Raw genomic sequence first — 19,959 nt, 5'->3', positions numbered from 1 at the left:
TAAGGAGGGGCGAGCTACCGTGGCTAGACCCGGCGCTAGTTATTCCCGGCTCACGTCAGTTTCTAAGTATATTATGTTACACCGCATAGTCGTTGGGACAGTCGAACGCGAATGCGTATACGAACGTATACAGGTGATCTTATAGCGAGTACATAAATACGTAAGCCCCTCTTGAACTTGATTTGGCATCACATAAAGTAGATCGGTAAGCCCGGCAGCTCGTGTGTAACACTCCAATATGCTTCTGGAAACTAACGACTAACAAGGCTCTGTGTTACTGGCCCCATGTACCAATGGATACAACGACAGCCGTTGCGACCGAGTTAGCCTGCTTTCCCGACATTGATTACTATTCTCAGCGTTACGTATCACGGAACCCCATGGTTGATCGTTATGCCTCGCGTGTCTTGATTGAAATAACAATCCAACCATTCCCCAAAGAATCAAAATGATGCGTCGTGCATGGCCTCGCATGGGTTGCTACTCGATTTGAACTTATCTCTCTTGCATATTCCTGAGTATTGAGTCGAAAACTAGCCTTTATAATGTCATATCCGGGGTTTGCGAATCTGCCGGCTGAAAGGCAACATGAACTGCTTGAAGGAGCAGCTCTGAAGCCGCCGAAGGGTGTCGAATCGAACTTCGCCGCCCCCGAGCAAATGAACGGTCTTGCGATCGCTGTGGCTTCTATTTGCCTCGCCTTTACAACGGCAATCGTGATTCTGAGAATCATTTCTAGGGTGGCGCTGAAGAGGATATATATGGAAGACTGTATGTTGCGTCTGGAGAGACCCTTCCCCCTCGGATCCCACAAGCGCGTAATGGTAGAAGCTAACAGTTCGAGAAAGGCATGGGACTCCTGGCTTACGTAGGCTGCCCCTCGTGTGTATCAAACGCTAGCCACTAACAACATACCAATGTGTGGAAGGGCTTCTATTGCGCCTACATGTACTGTGTGTTCCGCTACGTTCAAAATATCGGTTTCTTTATCCACGAGTGGGACGTCCAACTGAAAAAGCTCCCCGAGTTCCTCTACGTTAGCACCGCTCCGTGCCAAGCTCTTAACTCCTGATGCCTCGCTAACCCGAATATCGGTTCAGATCATCCTCATCGGTTCAATTTTCTACGCCTTGGTCATCGTGTTTCTCAAGGTAGCCATTATGCTGGAGTGGCTACGCATTTTCGTCCCAAACAAAGTCCGCAATGCCTTCTTCTGGACCTGCTGGCTCGTCCTTGTCCTGAACGTGGTGTACTACGTCATCAACATCACCCTACTCAACGTCGCGTGCACTCCTTATCGGGCCAACTGGGACATCACTGTCGACGGGAGTTGTCGTGATCCTAGGGCGGTGGAGCTTACCTCGGCCGCTATGAATCTGATTTCCGACGTTGTCATGGTTGTCATGATCCAGAAGGTGATTTGGGGCCTACAGATGTCCATCAAGGCAAAGATTGGTGTTTCCGTCATGTTCGCGGCGGGAATCTTGTGAGTTTGCTGCCAAACGCCTACCCCTTAATCCTTTCATGTGTCGAGATTTCAACAAATCAGCTAATGGTGACTCGGCTGTGCCAGTGCCTGCATCGCGGGAGGTTTCCGCCTAGGGACCACGGTAGTATACCTCAGGGACCACGACTTGACGTACTCGGTTTCGTCTGTCATCATGTGGGCCATTGGTGAAATGACGTCCGCATTTTTGGTTCTATGTGTTCCGGCCATTCCCAGCTCCTTCAAGTTCCTCAGGGGCAAGGCGCTCCGGCCACCGCGGAAGCAACCGGCCGCGGGGCCCTGGCGCGGACCAGCACCTTTGCAGGTGAAGGGGCCCTCTCGCGGGACGGACTCGGATCAGCTCCCTTTGACTAATGCGCCACGTGTGTACTGCTCGCAGTCCTCGGAAGACGCCCTACACATACCAGTAACAGCATCCCGCCCCCGGGATGGGATCGTTCGCACAACCGATTGGACGATCGAGGATGAGCGATCTGTCTCGACGGATCGGCAGTATCCGATGCATCCGTGGGCGGGGAAGCAGCAGCAAACGATTTGAGTAAGGAGTGGCTTGAGCGGAAAATCAGACGGGCTGGCAGATATTCCCTTGGTTGCAGAACACCTGCCTCTACTAGACACTGTCACTTCCGAGCGTGGTAGAAAATCTGAAATGATCAATATAACTTGATTGGCTACTATATGAATGCTTTGTTTCCTGTATAGACCTACAGTAGTATTCAGGGGTCACCTAGTACTTCATTAGATACCTAATGCAGTCGCGCTTTCTTTCGGTTGGACACCTCACTGCCAACGTCAGCCTCCGCAATATGATATAACATACCAGGTGAAACATCCGCACTCAGCAAACCATGAAATGTGCGGCGTGGGCTGGAATCGTCCGTGGGCCAAAGCGGCCGTCAGGCAGCTACGTCAGCCATACTAGGTGGTGAGCCGTTGCAGTCGTAAGCCTACCTAGGAACCGTTACACACGACTTACCTTAGAACTGTTAGGCTAGAATATGCCTAGGATCTATTTTTGGGACTCCGGCTCAGACATGATGTCGAAACTTTGACATCGCATGAGTGCACTACCCGTCCAACGGACAGAATATGCAATACCTGGTTATAATGATCCCGATTTCCGCCCGATGTGCGTTCGAAATGCCTGATAACTGATCCCACAGTTCCGAAACAACCGCTAGCCTTGCCAAGGTCGCAGTTCGTTGGGAGCGAACCGCATATGCTGTGAACCCTTGTTGAAGGCTGGCCGACCGTTGAGGTGTGGGGGCCGCCAGCCTTACGGCAAGACGGATGTCAGCGATGACGGCTATGAAGAAAGTCTCTCAATTATTGGTGGCACCGGTGAAACCACCAGAGAACCATGATGGTGCAATCAGCTGACGTGATCCTGAGATCTGCGTGGAGCAAACGAGGAAGTAGCGGCATGTGAGTAATGAGGACGAGTTGTTGGTTGTCCTCCTCGGACTGACACCGCACGCATGGGCGTCCCACAAATGCCGCCCTTACTGCGCACTGCGCCATTCGGTCTGGGCCTGCGGAGTGCCTCATGCAACCACGTCGTTTGATTACCCAATCATAGGGAATGGTTGGTGCTGCCTACTTATATGCGTTCCCTTTATCTGGATTTTCGTCCGTAATCCGGCATTGGGAATGCAAGTCGCGACAAGGTAACATTGACCCGGGTGGTGGTTACTTAGGAAAGGTATTATTAGCTCACTGCACGCTGTGATTGATTTACAGAAGGCGCCTGGGAATTGGGGCCGCGATACGCCCCTGGTTCGGTCGCACCACCAACCATCCCCCATTAAGTTGACTCGAGTTCACATCAAGCCCAGCTCGACTCTTTGTTTCTACCACGACTACGGTCTGAGCCTCCAAGTTTCTTTTGACTTTGGCATTTCCCTCCCACGAACAAGTTTGAGTTTGAAATTATCAGGCATGGATCCGGGCATTGGCCTTTTTGCTTTGGCAGCGTATCTCGCTTGGGGTCTGCTGGCGTGTGTAAGTGCAGTACCTACCCCCGCAATCGCCCCTTGTCCGTGTGCTTCTACCCCGAAACAAAAATGTCGCCGGGTTAACTGACGTCGTCCAATTCATTGTGACAGGCTTTGCTCTTCAGCATCCATCGCCACTACCTGCACCCTCTCAGCAAGTACCCGGGCCCAGCTGTCGCGAAGCTGTCAGATGCCTATGCTGGTTTCTACACCTTGTTCGGGTGCCTCCATCTGAGGACATACCTCGATCTCCAGCAGTATGGGCCCGTACTCCGCGCGGGCCCCAACAAGCTTGTCTTCAAGTCCATTGAGGCTCTGCGAGGTGAGTGACAACCCGCAAAAATAAAGTGCGTCATCACGACTGTTCGGGAGCTTATATCATTCTGCCAAGATATCTACAACAACGACCGGGTTACCAAGTCTCATGTGTACCGGCTCACTGTGGCCTCTGGCAAGCCCAGCCTCTTCAATGTCATCGACAAGCGCCACCACCGGGAGAAGCGCAAGCTGATCGGCCACGCCATCAGCGACAAGTCGCTGCGAGCCTTCGAGCCGACCCTCGTAGAGCAGGTCAACACATTCCTCTGCCAGCTGCTGGCAGCGTCGCGCCAGTCGCGCCCTGTGGAGCTGTCGGAGCGCTCGAAGCAGCTGGGCATGGACATCGTCGGGCTTCTGGCCTTTGGGTATCCCCTCCAGATGCTAACCTCGACCGAGAACCATTTCCTGATGCGCGGGCTCAAGGTGGGCACGTTTCAAAACAACGCGTTCATGCAATGGCCCCTGCTAAAGAAGCTGGGTGTGCACCACTTGATGGTCTACCTTGGCAAGAAGCAGCGTATGCAGTACCTTCGATCTTTGCAAAACATGATCAGCTCCCGGGTCGCGCAGGGCCGGCACGCCAAGCGAGACCTGTTTTCCTTCGCCGCCGACTATGTCGGTAGCTCCGAGAACGAAATCGGCACCAGTGAGCTCTTTGGTGAAGCCTTGTTCTTCTTCCCAGCAGGTATGTCCTCTGCGCCACGTCGCCTCTCTGCCCACACCTGCTAACGCTGAGAAAAGCGGGAGATACGACGGCAACAGCCATAGCAGCTTTATTCTTCTATCTGTCCCGATATCCCGAAGTCTACCGGAAACTCGTCCAGGAGATCCGGGCCTCTTTCCAAAACGGATCGGAAATCCGTAGCGGTCCCCAGCTTCACGGCTGTCGATACTTGCGCGCCTGCATCGACGAGGCCTTGCGCATGACCCCTCCCGTGGCCGGCACGCTATGGCGCGAGCCGTATGCCAACGAGCTCAGAGAGGAGCCGTTCGTGGTGGACGGGCACGTCATCCCGCCCGGCACCCAAGTCGGTGTCAGCATCTACGCCATTCACCATGAGCCGGAGTACTTCCCCAAGCCGTTCTTGTTCCGGCCGGAGCGCTGGCTGGAATCGGACCCGGAGACGCTGAAGCGGATGAACTTGGCGTTTTGCCCGTTCTCGGTCGGCCCTCGCGGATGTGCTGGCAAGTCTAGTAAGTTGCATTGGTCCATTTTCACCCCTTTTATATTGCATTGTCACGACAAGTCACGGCGAATATCTGCTGTATTATTGGGGTTAGTCTAATCAAGTACACCTTAGTGGCTTATATGGAGTCTTCGCTGGTCATTGCCAAGACGCTTTGGTATTTCGATTTCAGAATTGCCGACGGAGACATTGGCAGATCCGGAGAAGGGAGAACCGGACGGACTGACGGACGTGGGCGAGTGGACGAGTTCCAGATTTGGGACAGCTTCGGGTCTACTCATCTGGGACCCAACCTCGTATTCGAGCCCCGCGGTGAACTGTGGAAGGAGATCGAGATGAAGGCGTAGATTATGCACGGGGATATTCCTCACCAAGTAGCAGTGCTAGACCGATGAGCATGAACACATTGAATCCGCATGGTCTGCAACGACTCCCGCAAGGTCAATGTTTATTTTATCTACCTCGGAGCATCTTTGGTGTTGGTTGTCCACAAGTCCCCCCGATGAAGTCAACCGCAACTAATCACGATACTGTACGGCTCCACTCACCCCCTTGAGGTTACCGACAGTCCGGCACGATGGTTTCGGGGCGACTTCCAAGCCCTTACATCAAGGAGTGGATTGCAATTCCGAGCAAGGGAAAGATCAGCTGGCCTTGAACCAATAACCACTTATCCCTGCATTGATCGCTATTTATCGCGTGATGCCGTCTGTTAGTTTACCCCCGCTGCGGTTTTTGACACGGAGCCTCTCTCGAGGCCTTTCTTACCCTGCCTGTCATATAGCCAAGTATTTACAATTTACCTCATCTACAGGAAACCAAACCATCATGACGCAAACACCAGCCTACATCGAGTCCGTCATCGCAGTAACGCCCGCTCCCGACCTGGGACGCGACGTCTACACCAACGCCAAGTAAGTGCAGCCACCACCCATGTCTCTTCTCTCGCTTGAATGAACCAACAGCTACTAACATCACCCGCCCAGCCCCCTCGACCTCCAAGCCGGCGCCCGCTCCCTCCGCGGATCCATCCTGGTATCCCAGTCCATCTCCGCCGCCAGCGCCACGGTCCCGGCCTCCTCCCACCGCGTCACCTCGAGCCAGTCCTCCTTCCTCCACCCCACCACCGCCCGCGACAAGCTGGTCTACCGCGTCGAGCGCACCGCGGACGGCCGCCGGTACGCCACCCGCACCGTGCGCGCGGAGCAGGACGGGACCCTGGTCTACCTCGCCACGCTTTCTTTCCAGAACTACGGCGGCGGCGACGGCGACAGAAGCAGCAGCAGTAACAACAACGTCCTGGCCTACGGGCTCCCGATGCCGGACTTGGGCGGGTCCTGCCCGGACGACGTGGACAAGGGCGCCATGCAGGCGATGCAGAGCGGGATACCGCGTGGGGCGCCCACGGGCGGGTGTTGACTTCGCAGCGGATGTGGGATATGAAGAGCGGCCGCCTGGTCATGACGGTCTCGCAGGAGGCTTTGATTTTGTTGAAGCCGAAGAAGGCAAAGATGTAGATGTGGACTACATCAGCGCTTGGAGAGTTTTCTGGGAGTAAGATAACGGTTTGTGATAGCAGCGCCTAAGAGCATAGCCGAGAAGTGTTGAGAAAGAAATAAAAGATTCTCCGAGCTTCATTTTGATGATAAATACACCCAGTTAGTTGATTCTCACTTAGCAGTTCAATATTCCCTTCCATTACCCAAAGAGCCCAATCCTTCACCTTAGCTCTCCTTGCGCCAAAGTCCAGCGATCCCAAAAGAGCCGACGCGCCCTTCCAACCGCACCCGTACCACGACGGGAGAATCCTGGCTCATCGAGACACGACTCTCAGCATGGCTTATTCGACCCTCGAGGGTCATAGTCGTGCCCTTTGTCCTGCCAATCCCTTTTACCAAGCTCTAGTTGGCACCCTGCTGCTAAGTGGTAAAGAGCAGATCGCAGACGGGTCCGATGAAAGTTGCGAGATATGTGTCCAGGGAGAGCTGCCCGCACCAAACTCCTCCTTCCATCGCCTCTATGCGGCAAAACCTGGTGTTGGTGCGCCGAAGCCACGTGGCTCATTGGCTGTCTGCAACGCCGGGGATTGCTATATCGAGCGGCACTGGGAGCTCGGCGGCAGCCACTTCCTCGACGGATGTGATGCTTGCCCGTACTAAGACTTCGAAGTTGGGGATATAGATGATGCCAAGGCTCAGTGCCTGCCTACATCGTAAAGCCCAACAGCACTGGTCTATCATTCTAGACGAGTCGCCAGCAAGGTGTCTCTCTAGGATCTCCGTGGCGACAGCAACGGCTATCAATGAGGGCACTCCAGATCTTAGAGGTACAGTTGATATTGAAGGGTTAAGAGATAGCTATAACACTACTGCCAGGCCGTGTGGGTGAGGGTGAGAAACAAGCATCGGCTGCGCACATAACCATGCAGCCCCGCTCGAACGTGAACTGCCGAATCCTCAAATGCGGAGATTGAGGCATAGGCAGAGAGAACATACCAAGAAATGTGATCGCATGAGGGGTTCAAAGGCACTTGGTTGCATTACCAATTCACAGAGCGCGACGCGCCGCTGTCGGGAACTCAGCGGTCTCTCAATTCGCAAAAGGGGTAAAAGTCGGGTCAAAGTCCGACACCTTATCGGTGCGCAATTGGGAATCCTCCAATTACACATCGATGAATTGATTCAGAATGACACGCATCCGGGGTCTTGTCCAGTGCAAATGGGCAATGGGGGCCATGGTGTCATATGCCGTGGGATCACGCAACCGTTGGAGTAATATCGCAATCGGGGGGCCCAGCGTGCGGGGACCCCGATCACGACATCGCCGCCGGCGCAATCCGGAGGTCGGTCTCGGCTTGGTGAACGATAAGAAGTAACAGAATATTATATATAATTCTGATTCGGTCGCGTCCTAGTCTAATCCTTTGTTCCCAACTTTGGTCAATTCGACACCAAGCTTCAGTCGCCATACCAACCGCCAAGATGCCGCACGCCACACAAATCTCCCAGTACTCCCACGTCCCGGAGACGAAAGAGGACCTCGACTGGGCAGATCGTACGTCCTTCACTAGCTACCCCTCGCGTCGCCAATTGACAGAAAGCTAACACTTACCAAACCCACAGTCGCCAACATCGACCTCTCCACCTACGGCACCGACGAAGGCAACGCCGCGCTCGCCCAGCAGCTCATCGAGGCCGTCCGCACGAAAGGCTTCTTCTACGTCACCAACTTCGGCATCCCCCAAGAAAAGGTCGACCGGCAGTTCGCCCTGGGCCAGGCCTTCTACGAGCTGCCCCTCGAGGAGAAGCTCAAGTATGTCCCGGATCTGGATAATGGGGAGTACAACGGGTACCGGCCGGCGGGAAGGCGGGCGCTGAGCGGGGGCTGAAGGATAAGGTGGAGGTGTGGAATATGGCGAGTGAGTTGGATCTCCGCCGAGCCGCGGTATCTCAATAGTAGAAGTGACAGAAGGACTGACAATTTCGCTTTTAGCCAACGATGGCCACATCACCCAGCCCGTGCCAGACTTACTGAAGGAGCACATCGACGAGATCGAAACATTTGCCGAGGTACACTCACCACTATGTACAATTTGTTATCAGTAAGAACTATCACACTAACACATCGCTCCAGTCCCTCTACGAAAAAGTCCTCGACCCCCTCAACCACCTCATCGCCCTCGCCCTCGAGCTGCCCCCGACTTCTTCACGAAGCTGCACCGCTGGGACACGCACGACGAGTCGCACCTGCGCTACATGAAGTACGGCAAGTTCTCCCCCGACGAGATCGCCAAGCTCGACGACGGCCTCTGGTCCGGCGGGCACACCGACCTGGGGACCATCACTCTCCTGTTCCGCCAGCCCGTCGCCGCGCTGCAGATCCGCGAGCATGAGACGGGGCAGTGGAAGTGGGCCAAGCCCCTGGACGGGAGCTTGACGGTCAACACGTGCGATGCGTTGAGCTTTTTGACGGGTGGGTATATTAAGTCGACTATCCACAGGGTGAGCACTTTTTGTTTCTACCTATCTATGAACCTATATAATATCTCCACAACCCTCCCCCAATATTGACTGACCTTCTGCTACAGGTCGCCCTCCCCCCCGCCGACCAGCGCCACGTCGACCGCCTCGGCCTCCTCTACTTCTCCCGCCCCCAGAACGACGTCGTCCTCAAGACCATCGACTCCCCCGTCCTCCAGCGCGCGGGCTTCACCCAGAACGAGTTCGAAGCGGGCGGGCACCCCGTGCCCACCATGGGTGGTCAGTATTCTTTTTTTCCCTTTACGTCCGACATTCTGATAGCTAACCCCTAACTTTTTCATCAGAATTCACCCAGCGCAAGCAGAAATGGCAGCAAGCCAAAGCCAAGGACCACCAATACGCCAAGGACGGCGAGGAGATCGTGCCCGGCTTCAAGGGGCAATACTTCAAGTAGATGCGCAACATGTTGTTTACTCGATCTTAGGGGTCACTATTTCGTTTATCATGAGGATCAGCAAGCACATCGTTCTCAATTGCGTGTACAGGCGATTACATCAACCAGAATGGGCAGTTATCTCAAGTTATCTAATTCGTGGTTTTCACTTCCGACCTGTGATCGATCGTCTCATCAATGAACATGAATTTTTCGTTCTTTGGATTCGCCTGCTTGGCTTGCACTACCAATCAAGTTACTGAATGGCACCCCTCTTGCATCCACCCGAAGTAGCAGTCCTATGCTGTTTAGCATAGGCGCGCGGGCATCAAATATAGTTCAAAATCCCGCGCGTCCGCAAAGGTGACGACCAAGAGGGATAACAGTCTCAAACGAGGGACTTGCGAATGGAATACACACTTTAGGTCTCGGCAGTTGGTTGAGACCAGATTCGGCACCATGACGAACACCAAGCTTTACAGTTGGATCGGGCACAGCGCGGGGCATTTCCGTGCGCATAGCCAACGGCGAACCCGTCTTGTAGGGGGGTGTACCACCTCAAGGGGCAAGTACTAGACCGGGGTCCGCTCAGTCGCCGCGCCCAATCATGTCCGCCCACAGTTTGCGGACCGTCCTCCGGGGCACCCTCTTCTCATAGAGGCTTGTGCTCCTCATTGACGTCGTGATCGTCCTCGTAGTCGACGTGGACAAAGGCTCGCTCCACGTCCGACAGGCCTTCGAGCTTCCTCTGCAGAGCTTGGCTGACGTCGTGGGAGATCTCGAGGGGAGTGTAGCGGTCCATGATGATGTCGACCTCTACGTAGTAGTTCTGGCCAGCGTGGTAGGCGCGGCACTAGGAAACTGTCAGCTGGGGCCTCGGCTTGCATTGGGCAAACGTAGTTATAACTTACAGTATCAACCTTGAGAATGCGGTCGTCGAACGTGATGGTCAAGTAGATCAGGCGCGAGATGTAATCGGGTGGCGCCGTCTTGCCGACCAAGAGCCAGACCTGCTCAAACGCGTTGGAGACCCAGGAGAACAGGATGAGCAACGCAATCAAGATGGCGCCAATGGGATCCAGGTACCAGACAAATCGCTCACCGACGACGGCCATGATGAGACCGAAGGTGTTGACTGCGATGTCGTTACGGTGGTCGACCTGCAGGTATCGGTCAGTTTCCAACCGACCACAGTTGGGAATATCAACAACTTACGAAGAAGACATGGACCGACGCATGCTTGCGGTAAGCAAAGCAGTAGAGCATGAGAGTGGCCTTGGCGACGATGGCGACGCAGACGCAGACCATGGGCACGACATGCAGCTGCTCCGAGGAGTCGGTGTGGCCATTGCCGAGCGTGCGGCCGGACTCAATCTACCACTCGTCAGCAAAGGACAGGAAACTCGAAGTTGGGGGGTGCAACTTACGAGTAGCTCGATGGCAACACAAGTCATCAATGCACAGAAAATGATGATTCCCATGGTCTCAATGCGCGTGCGGCCCTGGAAACGAATGCGGGTTAGCAAGGCTGGTCTCCATGCACGGCATGGCAAACGTGTCGTTACTTACCACGGGGTAATCGTAGATGGATGCGCGGGCGGCCATCCGAGAAGTGATAAGCATGACGCAGGACGAGACCAGGTCCATCTATCGCTAGTCAGCAAACGTGCATCGATTGGCCTAATTAGGTGTGTCAACTTACGAAGGCATCAGCAGCCGTCGCGAACAGCTATCATGTCGCGCACGAGTTAGCAAGTAGTTTCATCTCGCCGTAAGCGCAACTGTCCCTCGCATCATGGTGGTGGTGCCTACCGAAAGCGACCCCGTAGAAACGGCGGCGTAGAGCTGGATGACAAAGAGGCAGAAGTTGACGGTGAAGGAAGCGTTGATGGCGAACTTGATCTTGGGGCCGAGGCGCGCGTCCTCCTCGACCTGGAGGCGCTCCTCGTCGTCGACGCCGAGGTAGTGGTTGATGAGCTTGTTCTGGTTGCGGTAGAACTTGCGGAGCTCGCGCTTGTTGGCCTTGGGGTACTCGATCTGCAGCTGCTTCAGGGTGACATCGTCGCGGCGGTGGCGACCGATGTCGAGCGGGTCGGCGAGTCCATTGCCGAATTCCAGAGCACTTGGGGAAACCGGCGAAGCGGCCGAATCCTGTGCCTTCTCTTGGGCGTCGCCGTTGGCGGCAGTAGTAGTGGCAGTGGCGGCACCGACATCGTGGTTGGCGGTGCTACCATGGACTTTGGCGTCGCTGGCGTTGGCAGCTGCAGCCGGACCCACCGGCTGGACACCTCCTGGCGCGTCGGACATTATGCGATGCAAGGTCCGAAGGTCACGTCACGTGCTGGGCCCAGGGATTAACAATGCAGGCAACCGTTTGTCAATCTGGGGAAAGAGAATCGACGCGATAATAGGGCGGCGTGCGATCCAGGGCGTCGTCTTGGCGGATTGGCTAGTCAGGTCAGATCAGAACAAGAGAAAGCCAAGGTGGTGGCAAGACAAAAGGGGGCAGGAAAGTCTTGTCTAAATACATCCCAAGACCTTGGGTTTGCCGGGGGGCCCAATGGCCCGATGGGGGATAAGCAAAGAACCAAATCCAAAGGAGGGAGCCAAGAGCGTTGCCCCGCCCAGATGCGAGATTGCCATTTGGATTTTGCTTGGATTGCTTGCTTCGCGGGCGGACAAGGCGGACTGATAGGGGAGGGTAGGGAGGAGTACGAGTTCGGAGTACCTGGCAGCTTGGTCAGCCTGGAGTCAGATGTACCTACACCTACAAAAGTAATAAAGGGGGCGGCCCAGAAGTCAAGTAGGTTGGAAGTCCAGTGGAAGCCCAGAACACGTCCATTGTCCCCACCGAAAGATTGGCTGCTGGCGAGAATCCACTGGCCGCGGTACCAAGAAAGCGTGCTGCTGCATACGTCAGTACGTCAATGACTCGTCAATACTTGCCCACGCCAAAAGTCCCAACGCCAACCCACCCGCATGGCCCAGCCTGCAACGTCGATTGGTCCACTGCCAGTGCTGCAGCCAAACTCCCCCAGAAAACCACCTTAGATGATGTGCATGCGACGACACGCTGCCATCTGATCTGCTGCCAGGTTGGCTGCCCAGCTGAACGGGTTTTGGGTTTTGGGGTTTGGGTTTCCATGCACCTTCTACGGGTCGCTGCCTGGCTGCCTTGGTCAGTGAAGCAGTCGACACGTCGATTACGATTGACCGACGGAAGCGATCCAGAGTAATTATCTGATCAATTTATTAATCCGATGGATTGATTCGCGTCCATTTCAAACACAGATGGGGTCCGAGTGCCTTGGTTTTTTCCTTATCGATCCTGCCGACCATCAGCCACTCACAGCGGCTCTGATTGTGGTTTTCCCACTGATTTTCCTTGCTGGCGCCGGCAAGTGAGACACACCATCGGCCCACACCTGCTAGCCCCGATTGGCTCCCGTGAGATCGCGCTGACGGCCCAAAGTCTCCGCGCTGCTAACCAGATACGCACCTACTTGTAACCGTCGAGAGAAAGAGGGCTCCCATTCGATTTGATTGACGGACTCTCAAAGGGCTCTCTTTCACTTATGCAGTCATCAGTGTACAACTTGCACACCGCCATCCAAGACAGCCTGCCCCGAGACACCCGTCACTGGCCCCCCGACAGGGTTGGGCTTCCTCAGGCCATCTCACCGACTACATTCTCTCTTCTTGCGACTTTGCATGCCCCGCACCCGAGCACTCCATTCTGCCAGTCTCGTGAGCATCACATCACTACTATATCTGCGCCTCTTATTACCTTGCAAACATGCCAATACCTGGCCATCCGATCGTCACCAGACTATAGATTTTGAGCCCTGTCTTTTGTGAAACAGAACACTTCTATCTTTCTTTGGTCCTATATCAACCGTCTGCTATCAGTAATCTTATCTGGCACAGCCTGCCTGTCGTACGTCTGGTGACAACATCACATGATACCACTCTTCGTTTGCAGTCTATTATGTAATGTCATCCGCCATTGCGAAAGGTCTCAACATATTACGATAGACCAGGTATGCCAACCTTTGCAGCTGGGGTCTTGTAGGCGCGCATAGGATCATCCTAGTTTGAGGGCATCTTAAAGTGGCAGAAAAACTGTCAGCCAAGGGTATTGTTGCATGTCTCATCCGCCCAAACTCAGAGTCACGACAACAAATCTCAGCGATGTCGGCCAGGTAGATTTCGGACTGCAAGTGTGGCCCTGTTGCTCCAGCAGCACACAGGAACAAAATATCAGAAAAACGAAAACGCCATAACAAACAAAAATCATTGGATCAAGTTACTGTCTATCTGCGAAATCCCATCGATCATAAAGCAATACAAAGAGCAAGCAACATCTTCGAAACCTCGCCTTCTAACTTGAAGTTTTAATCCTCTCACTCGAGACCAAGATGACCACTCTCATCATCGCTATCAAGCTTAACTATATTATCACTCAACTTGGGGACCAGGACCGGGTTGCTGCTGGCAAAGGCCGCCAGTATATGTATGGAATCCATGACATCCATGTTGCGCAAGAGGGCTGCTGATGCAACTCTCGGTCCGGCCACCTGAGATAGACTCTGCTGCAACATGCATCTGTGGGCTGACTTGCATGTTCCATTGGGAGTACTGCTATAGTGTCACCGCCGGAGGACAGAACTAAGGGCCACACTGAGGGCCATATTGAGGACCGAATTGAGGACCGAACTGAGGTCTGTACTGCGGATTGTACTGCGGATTGTACTGAGGATTGTACTGAGGACCATACTGAGCAGTCTGCCACGGAGCCGTCTGCCATGGTGCCGTCTGCCACGGTGCAGTCTGCCACGGTGCACTTTGCCACGGTGCCGTCTGCCATGGTGCAGTTTGCGACGGTGCCATTGTAGGACCGGACTGTTGACCAAAAGGCGGACCGAAAGAAGGTCTTTGACAAAGTGTTGTTTGGTTACCGAACTGTTGACCAAAATAGGGTCTCTGCATTGGATTCATCGGCTGTGCGTTGTAGGCAACGGCCACCTTGCTGCTCTTCTGTCTCTTGGAAGACCACTCGTCCTGGGCACGCGATCGCTTGACACCGATGACAGGAGACGGAGGAACGGACTTGGCCTCCTTGTTCAAACGCGCCTGCAGGAGTTCGCCGCCATTGAGGATATTACAGGGGTCGAAGTTCAGGGGCAGGTAGTCGGGCTCGACGCGAAAGTCCTCGTATCCGTACAGCGGGCCGTACAGGGACCAAAGACGCTCCAGGTATGTTGTCTCCTCGCCTTTAGCAGTTTTCCGGCGCATCTTGACGTCTCCCAGTTTCGCAGTGAACTTGATCTGGGCCTTGATGACGAAGGTGAGATGGACGACGATCTGGAGCTTCATGCCCACCTCGGGTGCGAAGTCGAGGGGTTGTTGGCCACTCTGTCCGGCTTCCTTGCCCTTATCCAGATCGGTCCTCAACGAAAGGATCTTCCTCTGCTTCTTGTCGATGTGGCCGATGAGTTCCAACAATCTGCGCTCGGTATTCTCCATTCCTTTGGGAACCTGTCGACACACGTCAGCATGCTGCGTTCGAGCGAGAAACCACGTATGACGAGAGGGTGCTTACGTTAATTGCGGGCAAGACAGGCTCCTTATGCTGGACATTGACGCCACTGCTAGCCCAGAATTCCTTGATGGTTGGCTGTTCAGGCGACTTGCCCACGGCTTTAGCGTTGACTTCATTCGTTGATAGGCAAGCAGACGGCACGGTCCCGCCATCTCGGGATGCACGAGAAGCCATCAACGCGGTCGCATGAATTGGTCAGACCAAGATGAGATAGGATACCGAGAGGACGAAGGAGTCAAGATGGAGAAAAGAAGTGCAGTCGAGGAGTCCTGGCCTGGCGAAAAAGGTTCAGTGTTCTAGTCTCGTTTCAAAAGTCGACTGACATTAAGAAGGAAGTAGCAAGAAGGCACCTGCCAGATGACATATACCGGGACATAAAGCAACATGGAATAAACGGTGGAAGTACTCACCAACAAGATATTCTTCACGTCGGGCAGCTTCGCCATTGTGGTTTGCGGTGGTGCTGATACCATGAATCGACTTGCGGAGGTCCCTGGCGAGAGCATATAGCCGGCCAGATATTGTCGATTGGCGGGTGGCTTTTGTGAGATCTCGAAAGCGAGGCTATCAAACACATCAAATGGGCGCCGACGCCGTGGACCCGAAGCAGCAGCAATTCACATCACTAACAGTCAGTGAATGAAGCCCCACCTTCCAGCGCAGCTCTCCTGAAAGGTGCTGAAACCAGCCAATCAAAATCGCTCGTTCAGGTGCCTGTTTGCCTAAAGCACCTGCTAATGCTTCCCCTGGAGCACTGTGCAGTTGTGAGCTGAACGTTGAACCGTTCATCTCCCGCGACCTTGGGCTTTCTTTCTCCCCGAGGCATTCCAGAACTTGTTGGTCATAGCTCGCGATATCACGCAGCCTTCGTCCTGCCCAAGGCTGTACACGTCGACCTCCGCCTCAACCTCCGCCCTGACCTCCCCCAAGCCCACTCCGCGAAACACCAGGGCCGCTCGGCCGTTCGGGGTAGCCCGCACCGCATCCTTGAGCTCCGAAATCAGAGCCGGGAGCCTACTCAGGGCCTCTTGTTTGTCGTGCACACGGCTCCACTGTGCAACTCTTTGCCGTACATCGACCATTCGCGTCCAGATGATTTCGCCATCGGCAAGACGACCCAGGAGCAGATGGTTGACGCACCCAGCCCACAGTTTGGAATTTCTCGGCGATCTACCATACGGTCGCTCGGTGCACTTGATCTCGACTGCATGTTCCTGGTCTGTCAGGTGGCCCCGGACGACGACCACGGCTGCCGAACTGCCCTCACGCGCAGGAATTCCACTATCCCCCGCTGAACCCAAGCCCGAGGCTACTGACAATACACACGCGTAAGGCTCAGTTGTCGCATCAGCTTCATAGTAAACGACGCGTTTCAGAGGCCCCAGCCGGTACCGCAGCACGCGCCAGTGATTGTGGCTGTCCTCCAGCCCCTTCGGATAGCTGGACGTCGCCTCCTCGAACTGTAGGCCCAGACTTGCGCGTTCCGGCTGCACCCTTTCGGGGCAATATTTCAAAACCAAGGAGTCGTGGATAAGGGATGCATTTATCCGGAAGGGAGCGGCCGCCACACCACAAAAGAGCAGTAAACGTGTTAGGACCATGTGGCTCATGACGACGTCGACACTATCGAATCGGCATTCTGGTCTTGTCACCTCGAGAGCCTGGAAGATAGGCTGGATAGATGAAGTATGCTGAAACATGAGGTTATCTGAATTGATATCCCTCGGCCGCTCATGTGCCCCGCGTTGCAAAGGCCGAGGTGTAGATCGCAGGATTCGGGGTCCTCCTGCACCCCAGGTTAGGTGCGTGCTATCATTTCTTCGCTTCGTGTATGGGTACTCTCGGTGGTAGCACAGGTAACAAAAAGGCAACTCGACTCGTACCTGGAACATACATGGTGGGCGTTCCGTCAACAGTGTTGGCCCAGTTGTACGAGGTGAGCACTTTGACACCACTGATCCTTATAGGCTTTTGGTTGTGAGGTCTCCATTCTGAGTTGGGTCGCCTTATGGTGGTTATCCGCGGGCCAAGCCCCCGTGTGATGTGCTTGGGGAGGCTTTGCATGAGGCTGACAATGAGAAAAGCTGGTGCATCGACAGGACGTAGCGACTAGTCGTTTTTGGTTGTTAGCCTAAATAGTTGAAGGAGTCGGCGTGATACGAGAGAACAAATTGCCCCGGGAGCCAATTTGAAGCGTGAAAGGACGACTTGTTCCAATTGTGTGGCTGTGCTATCCGCCGCTGCCACCGCGGTGGCGCCAGGAGCCAGCCCCTGCATTTCCGGCCACCTGCATGCTACGTGGGCTCGAGTGGAATGACGACTTTTGCATGGTGTCAACAATTATCATGAATTTAATACGATCGCCTATTTGAAGTATGTGCAATAGCAGTCCCCTTGCCTGTATCAATTAGGGACTTTCTCTCGACACTGGAGTCTCGTGTTCATCATCAGTGGTTCAGCCACCCCCTGGCTGGTGAAAAGGGACCTATCACGCACACACAGAGAGCGGGAGAGGGACAAATGCATTCAAACACTTATCTCGGGTTACGTGTATCTTAGTTTTGCGCCGATGCAGAGTGCAGTCACATCCCTACCGGTCATGCAAGTTTGCAAGTCAGCAAGTCGGATTGTGGATCGCCATGTACGTAGGAGCATAGCCGGCAGCGGGACGCCAGTATTATTCACAAAACACCAGCACCGTTGTAGCACATCATCTTAGGCTAAGTCATGTAGTATTCATCTAACTACCATATGTAGGTAGGCTGATGCTAGGAATGAAGGTATGCCCGTATTCGGCACTATCAGTCCGTGTAAAGGAATCTCCGAAATCAATCTTCGCGAAATCTCATAACCTCACCGCCAACCGTATCCCGGCATCATCTCCCCGCGAATGAAAGGGCGCAGCTCGTCATATGAACGAGCAGTAGGAAAGTAAAAAGCTAAGAAAGAAAGAAATGCGTTGCCATAGTATGTGGACGTTACTGCCCACTAGTGCTGGACGGCAACAAGTCGTTACTGCTGCAGCTTTAGTTTCCGTTATCCATGTGCTCGCGCTTGACGTCATGATCCTCCGTCATGGGATGGTCCTCCTTCAAGGGGTGGTCCTCCTTCATGGGGTGGTCCTCCTCGACGACATGGTTCTCCTTGGCGACGTGGTTCTCCTGTGAAGCGGGAGGGGTGGAGGGAGTGGAAGGAGTGGCAGGAGTGGCAGGAGTGGCAGGAGCGACGATACCTCCACACAATCCATTGAGGCCATCCTTGCCATGCACAATCATCTCCGCGAAGCGAATGACGTCGCTATGGGCGCCTTCGGCCTTCTTCCAAGCGCTGTCGCGCTTGGCGCGAGCCTCGTCGAGAATCTTGCCGGCTTTCTCCTCGGCGGCTTGGACGATAACCCTTTCCTCCTCCTTCGCTTCGTCCAGTTTTTGGCACCGCGGGCCTCTGCATCGGTGATGATCTGGCCCGCCTTCGCCTCGTACTCCTTGTTGATCTCGGTTGCCTTGTTCTCGGCCTCATCGGTGATCTCCTTGCCCTCGGTATCAGCCTCGGCGACGATTTGGGCGGCTCGTTTCTTGGCCTTCTCCTTGATCTCGGCGGCTTCATTGTAGGCCTTGTCGGCAATATCGTTGGCGAAGGCTTGGGCTTTCCCGATAGCGTGGTTGGCGATGCCCTGGGCAAGTGCGTCGATGACGACGGCGTTGCCGTTGCTCTGTTTGCTGTCGGTGGTGTTCTTGCCAGGCTGCTTCTTGGCGGGCTTGACAGCACTAGCTTGCTTGCTAGCCTTGCTGGCGGCGGCACCCTGTGGAGTAGAAGGCATGGAGTGAGCAGCTCGTCCCTCGGCGGCAGAAGAAGTGGCCTGGGGTGCCGGGGTGGCTGAAGCAGCCTTGTTCTTGGCCGGGCCGGTGGGGGTGCTCTTGGGCTTGGCGGGGGATTTCTCGATGACAATCTGGTCGGGGTGTTCACCACGATCCATGCTGTTGTAATTGGCCAATTAGTATCGCAGTAGTTGCAAAGTGGGCAAAAAGTAAGGTAGTATGGACGGTAAATGATGATGCGAACTTACTACTTCTTATCAAGGCTCTTCATCATCTCCTTCTTGATGGCAAGCTTCTGTTTCTTGGTGACGTCCATATTGGCCTGCTCCCAGAGGTTGTACACGGCCTCGAGCTCGGCAGCCATGAGCTCGCGGCGGCGCTTTCGCTCTTCAGTCTTGGCCTTGACGGTCTTGAAGACGGGAGCTGACTTCTGTCGCTTGGGGGCAGGCTCTGCGGCAGCAGCGGCCTCAGGATCCTCCAGCGATCTCTTGACAGCGACGGGCTCATCCGCCATGACAACATCATTGTCAACAGCAGTGTCAGCAGGGGAAGCGGTATTGAGAGCAGCGACAGAATGATGAACTGCGTGGTCAGCAGAAGATGAAGTGGTTGCGGTATCACCAGCAGTATCGGAACCCGAGTCCGAATCAGAGTCAGACGGAACCTGAATGACGGCCGTGCCGACTTCAGCAAAGTCCTTGATCTGAGTCGCCATGGTATCGGTGGCAGGTAATGCGATGGTTGGGTGGGTAGAAATGAGTGTATGTGGTAGGGAAGATGAAATAATATGAGAGGGTGTGGACAGTTGAGATTGCAACTTGGCAGAAGTTGCTTGAAGTTGCAAGTGCTGAGAGTGAGAGAAAATTGACTTGACCTGATAAGGTACAAGATGGATGAATGGCAACCACTGTGAATGCAAGTTGAATTTGCAAGGCCACTGGTTGCCTCGCAGTGAGGTGTGAGCTGAAGTCAAGAATCAACTTCCAGTTTACCGTTACAGCAGCAGGTGGGAACGTGTGAGGGCTAGGTTGGCCACAATTGTCACTCTGTAGAGCAACCTGACTGCGACTCAATGGAATCTGCGAGGTTATGGGATTGTGTAACCACTCCAGATCCGGGCTGG

At 54.5% G+C, this 19,959-nt stretch overlaps 9 protein-coding genes across 9 annotated transcripts; 4 read left to right on the top strand and 5 right to left on the bottom strand.

The window, feature by feature from the left end:
- Nucleotides 1-545: 545 nt before the first annotated feature.
- PG997_011805 (uncharacterized protein) lies at nt 546-2,045 on the top strand (the record flags this gene model as incomplete). Its single annotated transcript, XM_066816120.1, has 3 exons — nt 546-868; nt 1,028-1,486; nt 1,574-2,045. The coding sequence occupies 3 exons, from the start codon at nt 546-548 to the stop codon at nt 2,043-2,045; spliced, it is 1,254 nt and encodes a 417-aa protein (XP_066661812.1).
- A 1,400-nt stretch (nt 2,046-3,445) lies between these two features.
- On the top strand, nt 3,446-5,353 carry PG997_011804 (uncharacterized protein; the record flags this gene model as incomplete). Its single annotated transcript, XM_066816119.1, has 5 exons — nt 3,446-3,508; nt 3,613-3,823; nt 3,893-4,504; nt 4,561-5,013; nt 5,121-5,353. 5 exons carry the CDS (start codon nt 3,446-3,448, stop codon nt 5,351-5,353), a joined length of 1,572 nt encoding a protein of 523 aa, XP_066661811.1.
- Nucleotides 5,354-5,834: 481 nt separating this feature from the next.
- PG997_011803 (uncharacterized protein) lies at nt 5,835-6,425 on the top strand (the record flags this gene model as incomplete). Its single annotated transcript, XM_066816118.1, has 2 exons — nt 5,835-5,920; nt 5,993-6,425. 2 exons carry the CDS (start codon nt 5,835-5,837, stop codon nt 6,423-6,425), a joined length of 519 nt encoding a protein of 172 aa, XP_066661810.1.
- Nucleotides 6,426-7,987: 1,562 nt separating this feature from the next.
- Nucleotides 7,988-9,440, top strand: PG997_011802 (uncharacterized protein; the record flags this gene model as incomplete). Its single annotated transcript, XM_066816117.1, has 6 exons — nt 7,988-8,060; nt 8,129-8,354; nt 8,499-8,575; nt 8,640-9,007; nt 9,094-9,265; nt 9,331-9,440. 6 exons carry the CDS (start codon nt 7,988-7,990, stop codon nt 9,438-9,440), a joined length of 1,026 nt encoding a protein of 341 aa, XP_066661809.1.
- Nucleotides 9,441-10,071: 631 nt separating this feature from the next.
- PG997_011801 (uncharacterized protein) lies at nt 10,072-11,726 on the bottom strand (the record flags this gene model as incomplete). The annotated part of the gene is made up of 7 exons (XM_066816116.1): nt 10,072-10,272; nt 10,331-10,579; nt 10,635-10,793; nt 10,847-10,921; nt 10,989-11,066; nt 11,122-11,148; nt 11,232-11,726. 7 exons carry the CDS (start codon nt 11,724-11,726, stop codon nt 10,072-10,074), a joined length of 1,284 nt encoding a protein of 427 aa, XP_066661808.1.
- Nucleotides 11,727-14,087: 2,361 nt separating this feature from the next.
- On the bottom strand, nt 14,088-14,945 carry PG997_011800 (uncharacterized protein; the record flags this gene model as incomplete). Its single annotated transcript, XM_066816115.1, has 1 exon — nt 14,088-14,945. One exon carries the CDS (start codon nt 14,943-14,945, stop codon nt 14,088-14,090), a length of 858 nt encoding a protein of 285 aa, XP_066661807.1.
- Nucleotides 14,946-15,806: 861 nt separating this feature from the next.
- On the bottom strand, nt 15,807-16,721 carry PG997_011799 (General alpha-glucoside permease; the record flags this gene model as incomplete). The annotated part of the gene is made up of 1 exon (XM_066816114.1): nt 15,807-16,721. The coding sequence occupies one exon, from the start codon at nt 16,719-16,721 to the stop codon at nt 15,807-15,809; it is 915 nt and encodes a 304-aa protein (XP_066661806.1).
- A 1,326-nt stretch (nt 16,722-18,047) lies between these two features.
- PG997_011798 (uncharacterized protein) lies at nt 18,048-18,994 on the bottom strand (the record flags this gene model as incomplete). The annotated part of the gene is made up of 2 exons (XM_066816113.1): nt 18,048-18,388; nt 18,454-18,994. 2 exons carry the CDS (start codon nt 18,992-18,994, stop codon nt 18,048-18,050), a joined length of 882 nt encoding a protein of 293 aa, XP_066661805.1.
- Nucleotides 18,995-19,083: 89 nt separating this feature from the next.
- Nucleotides 19,084-19,551, bottom strand: PG997_011797 (uncharacterized protein; the record flags this gene model as incomplete). Its single annotated transcript, XM_066816112.1, has 1 exon — nt 19,084-19,551. The coding sequence occupies one exon, from the start codon at nt 19,549-19,551 to the stop codon at nt 19,084-19,086; it is 468 nt and encodes a 155-aa protein (XP_066661804.1).
- Nucleotides 19,552-19,959: the final 408 nt, after the last annotated feature.

This window comes from Apiospora hydei (assembly GCF_038363865.1).
Source record: "Apiospora hydei strain CBS 114990 chromosome Unknown utg000009l_segment0_segment0, whole genome shotgun sequence".
NCBI classification, from domain to species: Eukaryota; Fungi; Ascomycota; class Sordariomycetes; order Amphisphaeriales; family Apiosporaceae; genus Apiospora; species Apiospora hydei.
The sequence above is the reverse complement of the archived record's forward strand: the minus strand, read 5'-3'. Positions and strand labels throughout refer to the sequence as shown.